This window comes from Archocentrus centrarchus, chromosome 21, assembly GCF_007364275.1.
Source record: "Archocentrus centrarchus isolate MPI-CPG fArcCen1 chromosome 21, fArcCen1, whole genome shotgun sequence".
In the NCBI taxonomy this organism is placed as follows: Eukaryota; Metazoa; Chordata; class Actinopteri; order Cichliformes; family Cichlidae; genus Archocentrus; species Archocentrus centrarchus.
Genome location: NC_044366.1, coordinates 20,599,540 through 20,609,982, shown reverse-complemented (window position 1 = coordinate 20,609,982; position 10,443 = coordinate 20,599,540). Strand labels below are relative to the sequence as shown.

Here is a 10,443-nt window from a genome sequence, read left to right as displayed (position 1 = left end):
CTTCCCCTTCTGTTTCCAGAGATCGCTTCCCACCAAAAAATAGAGCACCAGGGATGTAAGAATTAAGGGGGAGTGCAGAGAGGAAAAGGAGGAGATGGAGGAGGAGGAGGAAGAGAGAGAGAGAAAAGGGAGGTCCATGGGGAAACAATGATGCCCTGCTTTTCTTCTTCTGCCCCTTGTGTGGACAAACAGCTTGCTGTTGGGACGACGCAACGTTCAGATGCCACCCAGCTGCTGCTGATGTTCACAAGAAGGTGGTCGAACAACAACACCGTGGTCATCTGCTCATCTTTGCATCTTCTGTCTACTGATATAAGGAAGACTTTTTTCAACTGAGGGACCATCTCTACCCGACTGAAAGCAGCTTCTCAAAGAACGACAGGACCGTGGGTAAGCAAAGAAGCTTTTACTCAAGTGAAAACTCCACAGTGAAATGATGCAGACATTCTGGTAAAGGCAGCGAGCATCCTACTAAAGCAGTGCAGGCGAGCAGTGATGAAGTCTCTGAGAGAGATGGTATCTTGAAGAGAGGGACGATGGAGAGGGAGGCCTGGTCTGTGTTAAATTCCCTGTCCTTCTCTGGCAGGTACAGCTGTCAACACACTCACCCTGACTCTTTTCATCTCGCTCGGGCTTTCTCTCTCTCTTCTCTCCTCATAACGTTCATATAAGACAAATATACTCAAACAAAGCACAGCACAGGGCACCTTAAAGCGTAGAGTCACCAATGTGTATCTACTCAATGTAGACTTTGAGGAATTGTTATCTCAGTGCTGTGGTAATTCTGATTTAATGCTAGCGCGATTTACTCAAACAGTTTCTGTTGTTCTACAGAGAAATGATCAAATCAGAATAATGAGCTGTCTGTGTGTACCAGTTATGCTTCTAAGTGTTCATACAGAAATACCACTCTAAAAACTAAAGGACTCTTTTGTTAACATAGACTTTCTATGAGCTGATGCTTTAAGAGCGGTGGAAGACTTTTAAATTCTTTGGTATCAGTGTAACAGAGTGCAATTAATCCTTTATAAGCAAGTCTTTAATAAAATCACAGAAGCCTCTTAAATATGTAAGCGGTATTTAATGTTGTAGATGATACAGTTTGGGGTTTTTTCCTTTACTTACTTCTGTGGCATTTTCTCACAGAGTAGCAGCGTAGATTTTATTTTAATTTACTCCCAAAAGTGCAGCTTCTTTTTATGAAATATAAACTTTAAGCGTGTCAAACTTCATAATAACAGACTTATAACTTCATGTGATTCTTGGGGAAACAATGATTAATTAATTAAAATAGGAAAGGGTCGTCACCTAAATGAGTATCTCCAGGAAAGTTGTTACTCTTACATGTGATTCCAGCAGGATCCTAAGCCTGAATTTGTCAGTTTTCCCCTGTTTGACACTGAAGATACACCACCGACAGCTGATACAGCCACTCTGAAAAGTAGCCACCAGCTTAGTGTGAATCCAGACTCCCTGCGCCACCATAAAAAAAGAGATTTGTGTAAATGTGTCTGCCAGTAAAAGATAAAAGATTATACAGCCCCGCTAATTTGAATCCTTTGCCAAGGATGAATGTAACATATATTAAAAAGACTGTCTTCAAATAAGTGAACAAAAAAAAGAAAAGAAAGATTGTGGATCAGGAGTTCATTAGGGATTGTTTTCCTCTGTGAAACACCTTGCAGCTGTCTGCCCTGAAGGTTCCAGCATAGTGCCATATGCAGCAGAACAATAGATCATAACAGGACTGTGGGTCTGTGTACAGTAGTGGGTAGATGAAGGGCCAGACAGCCATGTAAGGTAGCAGACAGCACATCGGCCTGCCGGCTTCTGCTGGTGTGACTGATATATGGCAGCCCAGATCCGAGCGTGTCTGTAAGAAGTGGCAACAGGTGACTCACATGAGTGGGAAGAATTCTCCCTCTCGTGCCAAATCAGATCCACTTTGTAGGTCACCCTACCCCAAACTAACCCCACCAGCATGCCAGTATAGCTAAACTTAAACATGCTCATCCTTGATTGTAATCCTGGCGCTCAGGGGAGAAGTCCTGCACCCAAGCAGCTGCTGCAGTACTGGGACTGACTCTCGAAATGTGTTAAAGTTCAAGCTCAAAAACAACTGTAGAAAAATAAATACGTGTGTGCATTATAACTGAGTAAAATAGCATCACAGAGTAAAAATAACCAACTGAGTGGCTGTGTATGCAAACTGTGCATGTGTGGCATCCTCTGTGCTGTTATTGGTATCTCTCTCAAGTGAGACTCAGATAACTTGTGTACATTTTTTAGTACATAGTGGTTCTGCAGTAAGACTTTACTATGGCTGTTTCACTGAAACACTGTCTGCTTTCAGTCACCTTTGTACAGACAGACCCACACAACAAGCAAACAGGAAACAATACAAACTCAGCCAAGGGTGAAGACAGCATTAATAAAGCAGTTGCTGGGGGGGCAGTCCAGAGAAGTAGTGTTAGAGATATCAAAAGCAATGTTATAGCTAATTGTCTACTCTAATCTAATTAGAGGAGTCAATAGAACTGAATATCATGAGAATATTAATACTTTTTTTTTTTTTTTGGCCACACCGGCTTTATTGGCAGTATAGAGAGACAGGAAATGGGGGAAAGACACAGGGGAAGACACGCAGGCAGATTATCGACAAGCTGGGACTTGAGCTCGCGCCGCCTGCACTTTAAGGCGGCATATGAATGTGGCTGCCTGCTCCACCGCTGAGCCACCCGGGCGCCCCAACATTAACACTTTTTAAAAGTAAGGATTTGTTGTTTATCATAATGTTTAGATTTGGTATTAAATTAAAAGCATATTAAAGCACTGAGGTGATTAAAAGAAAGCGTGTAACATTATTATGTAGGTTTTGTCTCTAAGAATATGTCTTTGTTAGACATTTTACTGCAGTAATTGACACAGTGTTATCATTTAATTTCTTCCGAGCGCTGATCATATTTCTGACACTGGAAATGCATCATATAAACACACCTCAAGACAGCGGATTTACAAAAACATCAGGCTTTATAGTTACTGGTTAAATCTCCTCAAATAAACCACATAAGCATGTTGTCCCCCCTGCCCCCCCCCCCCCCCCCCCCCCCCCCCCCCCCCCCAGTCTGGCTATGCAGTTAAAAGGGTGGCATATACCGGAAAAACATTAGGCCAAATTTGTCCCTTCGTAATGTAAGAAAGAAATGTGTTTTCCAGCAAAATCCTCTCAGACACAAACAACACAATTGTTCTTAGAGCCTAACACGTTTTCCTCTACTGATTATAGTCTAAACAATGCCCCATCAGAGGGAAGCAAGCCAGTAGAGAGTATAACTCACCATGTTACTGTCTGTGTGCTTGTGATGACAGCGCAGATCAACCAGCGTATCCTGATCCTCTGAGAGTATCCGGAGTCTGTCAAACATGGCTTAGTGCTGAAAGGTGCACATCGCCGGAGGAAAGTTTAAATCAACCCTGCCCCCTGTTGTTACTGGTCTGTGGATACACTGCAGGCTGAGGGGAGATGGAAAAAGACAGTTTAGTTTATAAAGGTCATCAGGACAATATCATCATTTTTTTAAGATTTAGAAATAACTGAGAGAATGTCCCTATCACTGTTTTGCGTTATGGCACTCAATGACTTTGTGATAGACATGGATTTATAGCCCCCGCTCCACTGTAAAGCAGTCCAAACAAAGCTTCATGGTCCTATAAGAGTCCTACCCCAGGCTTATAGCCTTGGGTCTTGTCACAGCCCTCACTGGTTCTTTAAGAAATGTCATTGCCCTGTAAGGCATCGCTGACGAGTGTGTCACAGCCTGTGGGATTTATTGTTGAGTTGCAAAGAAAACACATATTTTTCCTGCTGGTCTGCACCGAGTCACAGCAGCAGCCACCACCTCTCAGTGATGCAGTGAAGTAGCTGCTCCTTTTCTCCTAACCTCTCTCAGCTGCCTGGCTGATGTTCAGACCCTCCAGTTTAGTCTGACTGGAAATTACAATAAAGCTGTATACGGCTGGTCCAGTTGGGGTTGACCTTGAAGTGGTGAAACATCATAATTTTGTGCTTTAGTTCATACAAAGACATACAAATGACTTTATTGTTTAGTTTATCAGAAAATCCTTCCAGCAGTGACCATAAACTTTGTTTCTGTGAAGCTCCTTCAGTGCAAACTCAGATGCTTCGATCGGCGTCAAAGAGAATAAGTCAGAGGAGCGTGATGCTGCATTTACGCACTTTGCCATTCTGAATACCGCGTAACTAGATTGTCCATTATTTCTCCATTACTCTGCCACTGAGATTATAAACAGATATGACAGCTGCGATGGTCTACAGGCAAAGCAGGCCGCTTGGCAAAGCAAAGCCCTTGCTATGGCACTGGTATGATCCACAACCAGTGGCCGTAGAAGGTGCTTCGACAGAAATGGTTCATAGGAACGGCTCATCTGTAACCTCTATCCCTCTCACTTCTCGCTCATTTCAGTATCTTTCTCCTGCTGTCCACAGGAAATCATATTGTTTGAGATTGCTTCCTCTGACAGCAGGAAGAGGTATTCGAGGGAAGGAGATCATTGCCAAGAAATCATTGCCTTTCTCCAGTTGTTCGGAATTCCACTTTGTTTTCCTTTCTCATCACTTTGTAAGTACAGCATGTACCCAGACTGATGGACTATGCATCCTGGTCCAAAAGAGGTAGTTTACTCCATCAAATGCTGCATACAATAAATCAGTATCTGTAGATCTAACTGTGGAGCGCCCCACAGTTTTAGGACCACTGGTGTAAACCTTGTGAGGACATTTGAATATGAACTTTTGGCAGCCTTGAATCTGATATAGCATTAAACTACGAAACATAAAACACATTTTACTTCTTAAAGAACCTGTGACAAATAAGGATATTGTTTCACAAAATGACCCTTCCCTTCTGGATTTACTGCCAGTGTCTCTAATTTGAGATTCATTTAGAAAATGACATCCAAACCAGTAAGAGATTGCCACACAGTTTGACTTAAACCAGAGGGAAACCCTGGTAATGCACTGTTACCGGGGTTTGCACAGGTGGGAGAAGTCTGCTGTCAGTATTAGCTGATAAGAGCATGGCTGTTTTAATGCGCAGTCTCCTGCTATTGTGCTGGCTGGACTCTCACTTCCTCAACTCTCAGTCTGTTTGTGATTTACTTCCAGTAAAGATCATCAGTTTTTTTATCCATGTAAGGCTTTGAGCCAGCTGGTCTCCAGCTATTGAAGGTATCAGGTGTATGCTGGAAAAATAGCACAGCACAGTTTTCCTATGCTTGGCATATCAGCTTTGGGCGTGAATATTTCTTCTCCAAAATGTTGTCATAAGGGTGTTTTGTTTCCTACTGCTCTGTTCTGTAGAGATAGGGAGCACAATGCCCTGATTTTCCATCTTATTGCCATATATATACTTCATAGAGACACCAAGGGAGGGGGAGAGGCAGCTGGTCGTGGTCATTTAGACCAAATCTTGCTGTCACACATAACCAGTGTCAGTGTTAGACGGCCGATTCAAAACTGTGCACTGTGGACTAAACAGCTGCTTTCTATGGAAACAGCCACTCAAGGATTTCATTCAGGGAGCGATGAGAGATGGTAAGAAATTATATTAACATCCCATGAAGCTTTTTCCCTCTCTTATAGGGATTATACTGGGTAGTGTTTCCTACCATTAAAGTATATTAGTTTAAGATGCTCCTTTATACTGTATACTCCTGTATACATTTTCTACTACCTTACTTCAACTGTGTGACATGTTGGAAAAACCTGTCAACCTGAGATCTTCAGCCCTTTTTCCTTCCTGATGTTATACAAAGATGTTAATTGAGATGGTAACTGCACATTTTACTGCACAATTAACATCTCTTAATTGCGCAGTAAAAGCTAATCATAGCTGTATGTATGTGCAGCTCAGAGATGTCAGAAGTCACCTCTTGATGGAGTTTGACAGATTTTCCTAACCCCACAGTGATGGGGGTCATCTATGGCACCCATAAAGCTGTCTAGTAAACTGCCTTATAGGGTCATTCTCAGCTGAGACTTCCCAGCCTGTCACTGCCATGTTTGGATCTTACCCAGACTCTCAAAAATGCTTAAGTCAAGAGATTGGCTTGAAAAAAGAAGTCTGACTGACGCCTCCAGATAGATGAAGATTGGAATCTGCAGGAAGGTTTCATCCCAGAAAGGGAGGACAGTGGCCATCTAAGCCCTTGCTCTGAAGTTTTGAGTGATGTGCCATGGGGAAAATGGAAACTGTACAGCTCAGGTCAGGTCACAGCTTTAAAAAGGGCAAAGTCTTCCTGCACTGACTCCCCCCACCCGTGATGGAGGCCTGTTTCACTTTCTGTAATTTAATCTGTTTTAATCATTTGGCGCAGAACAAGAGGAAATGCAAACACGCATGATATAATGTTTAGTAATAATATTATTATTATTATTATTATTTACTTTTGCATGGCTGTCAAACTCTCTCTCCTCTCTCTCAGGGGAATATGGTTGTTCTCATGCCACAGTATCCAGCCCTGAAGCAATTCACAGGCAGAGAAGCTATTTTTGTGCATATAATGCCACTCATACACCCAGGTCATTCCATGCAGCAAGAATGCCGATGATCTACAGCTGTCTCTGATTGTCTACTTGTATTTCTTGTTTCCCTTTTCAACCTCCTCTCCTGCTCCATTCATCCTCCACCTCAGTGATTCCCCCTTCTCCCCTCTGCTGCACCCACTTTTCACCTTTCACACTGTCCCTCCCCACTTTTTGTGCTTCAGGTGTGTGTTCAGGCTGTAAGTAGTGATGGGGGACTGGAGTCTCCTGGGGAATTTCCTAGAGGAGGTCCAGGAACACTCCACTTCAGTCGGGAAGATCTGGCTCACCATCCTCTTCATCTTTCGCATCCTGGTGCTGGGCACAGCAGCAGAGTCGTCGTGGGGTGACGAGCAGAGTGATTTCCTTTGTGACACTCAGCAGCCTGGTTGCACCAATGTGTGTTATGACAAGGCCTTCCCCATCGCACACATCCGCTACTGGGTGCTGCAGATTGTCTTTGTCTCCACGCCCTCCCTCATCTACATGGGCCATGCCATGCACACGGTGCGCAGGGAGGAGAATCGGCGAAAGAGGGAGCAGGAGGAGAGAGAGGCGAGAGGGGAAGGTAGAGGAGACCTGGAGGGGGAAAAGGCGTATCTCCAGCAAAGGGAGAGCGGAAAAGAGATGGCGTCTGATGGGAGCAGCCGAGTACGCCTAAAAGGGGCACTGCTGCGGACTTATGTCCTGAGCATCTTGATCCGTACAATAATGGAGGTGACATTCGTTGTGGTGCAGTATCGTATCTATGGGGTGTTCCTCAATGCGTTGTACCAATGCAAAGAATTGCCCTGCCCTAACACAGTTAACTGCTACATGTCACGGCCCACAGAGAAGAATGTCTTCATCATCTTCATGCTGGTGGTGGCCGGCGTGTCTCTGCTGCTCTCTGTGTTGGAGCTCTACCATCTCGGCTGGAAGAGCTTCAAGAGGTGCATGCACAAAAAGATGATGCAAAAGAACAAGCACAGAGCTGTGACAGTAGCGGTGTCTGCAGCCTTGGAGTCTAATACCCCAACACAACCCTCAGCCTCCTGCACCCCACCTCCTGACTTCAACCAGTGCCTGACAGCCCCCAGCTCTATAAACCCCATGACCTCCATGGCCTCTCATCCCTTCAACACCAGGATGGCACTGCAGCAGAACTCAGCCAACTTGGCAACTGAGCGGCATCACAGCTGCGACAATCTGGAGGATGATGAAGACTTCCTCAGAATGAGATATGATCAGGTACCAGTGGAGCTGCCCAACAACTGCTCGCAACTGCCTCTGCTGCACTCAGTCTACCTGAAGGACAAACGGCGCCTAAGCAAGACCAGCGGCACCAGCAGCAGAGCTCGCCAAGATGACCTGGCAGTATAGAATCAAAAAGAGTGGTTGACGAGGAAGAGAGAGAGTTATTTCTCTATGACAGAGACGTTGGCTTAGGCTTAGACTGCAGGACCAAGGCCTTACACTTGATTACCAGTGACCACATTAAAAACTGATGCCAAGATCTGTGTAATGTAAACTTGACATGTGTGAGCTCTGTGTCCCGGAGCTCAAAACAAACTGCAAAACAAACTGTAAAGCAGAATAATGACAACAGGGTAACAGGTGTGATACCTGACTATTGCACATTATGAATAGAGAATCCTTTCACTATAAACAAAACTATCAGCATTTCAGTTATCTGCAGATTAGCCAATTTTGTCACAACCAACGGGGTTATCCCAAATGCAAAAATAAGAGAACAGGATCCCAATATGCTGTAAACTGTGAAGCTCTTCGATAAAGTGCCTTATCAAGTGTGAGAAATATCTATTTCTTTAGTAAAAACAATATTATTTAAAAGCCACGGTAGAGACTGTAATTTACATCACTTGTTGACCTGATTGCACTATACCTGCAGGTCAACAAACATAAAATGTAACTCATTAATAATAACACTGCAGTCTCAAAGTGTGTAAGTAAAACCAGTCAGAAGTCTTCTGCGTACAGAAATGAGAGAATGTAGCCACTTAAAGGACTTTCTTTTTGAAAGCTGCTCAAAGAAAAGGAGGAGGTCCTGCTCGGATGTTTTCACGAATGGATTCAGCCACTAGGTGGCAACAATGCACTAGCGTTTTTTCCGTTTCTCTCCCGGAGCCATTGTGTTAAACGTAAATGTTTTCCTAAGAAATGTGTGACTCAGTTGGTGTCTTTGAATGTATTTCCTTTCCATTGTCTTGCTCTTGTCACAGCAGAGTAACTGTGCAAGTGGTTCGTGACCATGATGTGAGTCAGCGTCTTTACAAGTAGAAGAGGATTTGTTTTTCACATAATGTACATTTGAAAAACTGTTGATCCTGCTGTACATTCACTGCAGTCTTTGGTTCTTTCACACAGACATTTATGCAATAATTGTCATCACTAACCCACAACAAATGAATAAACCATCAGCTGTACAATCTGCTGTGTTGTTCTCAGTGTGCGATTTATTCAGTGCTGTACAACACCAGTCTTTGATTTCCCCTCCATATCAACATAGCAAGACTTTAGCATATGTAAATACACAAACTAACCTGCTTGAATTGCAAAAGATCAGCATTTAGAACAAGTTACATTTAAATAACGTGCTTAATGTTGAAACGCTGTGTGATGCAACCGTGATGCAACTTCCAGATTAGATGAACAAAGATGAAGAGGCTCCAGCGTTTTTGAATCACTGGACCATCACTGCAGCGACTTTCAGTCTGTCGTCTTCAGAGAGGACCTGCAGGAGACAGATTGTGGAAGATGAGCAATGTTTACACAAACAGAGGCTGTCTCGCCATTTCTGCCAGGAAGCTGAGGCCTGGCATCCAGCTTGATCTGCCACAAGCTGAAGCTGAATTAGAAAATCTTTTTTTTTTTTTTTTTTTTTGTGGAATAAATTGAGTCAGAGCAGTATATCCAGGACTGCCTTATTCACTTAACCAATGTAACCAGCATATGACATTTGTTTTTATTTATTTATTTATTGAGTGATTGATTTTGAAGTTTAAAGATTGTGCACGAACCAATTATGGTGTAAAAAAGATATCAGTGGTCATACATAAAGAAAAGCTCAAAACAAAATTAAACACTAAAGCAAAATGAATACAAATGTAAACAATTCAAAGAACCTTATAAATTGAGATGCATTACAGTGAAATCCATAAATTGTTATTCATCTTTTCCCATTACAATCCTTTTAAGACATATTTCTGGATAAAATGAAGCCCAAAGAGATGTTCCTGAGTCCTTTATTTCAGTAATGATTAAGATATATATATATATATATATATATATATATATATATATATATATATATATATATATATATATATATATATATATATATATATATATATATATATATATAATATTAGCCTGTCACAAAAACACAGTGTGTTCCCATTTATTTAGTTCAATCTATGAAAATGGGAACATTAACAGTTTGACAGAATGAAATAGTATTTTTGCACCAACAAAGTGACTTCCAAAGAGCTTTTAGTCAAAAAAATTGTCAAATCTCAGCATGCTGTGCAGTGTGTCCTTAAACATTTTGAGGAAACTGGACAAGTGGAGGACAAAAGAAGAATTGGCAGGCCTAAAACAAAAGCTAACTACAGCAGATGAACAGAATTTGAAAGTCATGTCCTTAAGAAACAGGAAATAAAACACCTGACACTTGACCTGAGAGATGCATCTGGCCCTTCAGTTGATCCATCTACTGTTCACTGAAGCCTCATCAGAAATGGCCTCAGTGTATAAGGGTGGCTGCCAAGAAGACATTCTTAAGGTAGGGAAACACGGGGGAAAGGCTGATGTATGACAAATCATTGTCACTATGTACA

General features: G+C 42.5%; 1 protein-coding gene across 3 annotated transcripts; it reads left to right on the top strand.

Moving 5' to 3' along the window:
• The first annotated feature begins 206 nt into the window (after nt 1-206).
• Nucleotides 207-9,092, top strand: gja5a (gap junction protein, alpha 5a). Of its 3 annotated transcripts, none has more exons than XM_030758729.1 (2): nt 207-390; nt 6,790-9,092. In XM_030758729.1, the coding sequence occupies exon 2, from the start codon at nt 6,815-6,817 to the stop codon at nt 7,964-7,966; it is 1,152 nt and encodes a 383-aa protein (XP_030614589.1). In that variant the 5' UTR covers nt 207-390; nt 6,790-6,814; the 3' UTR covers nt 7,967-9,092. The 3 variants fall into 3 exon arrangements, with proteins under 3 accessions (XP_030614589.1, XP_030614588.1, XP_030614590.1); XM_030758728.1 differs by having other exon boundaries at nt 6,715-9,092; XM_030758730.1 differs by lacking the exon at nt 207-390 and adding an exon at nt 5,526-5,614.
• The last annotated feature ends 1,351 nt before the right edge of the window (nt 9,093-10,443 follow it).

Bases quoted from the DNA above. Each gene is read 5' to 3' on its own strand.
- gja5a (XM_030758729.1), top strand. From the start codon at position 6,815: ATGGGGGACTGGAGTCTCCTGGGGAATTTCCTAGAGGAGGTCCAGGAA.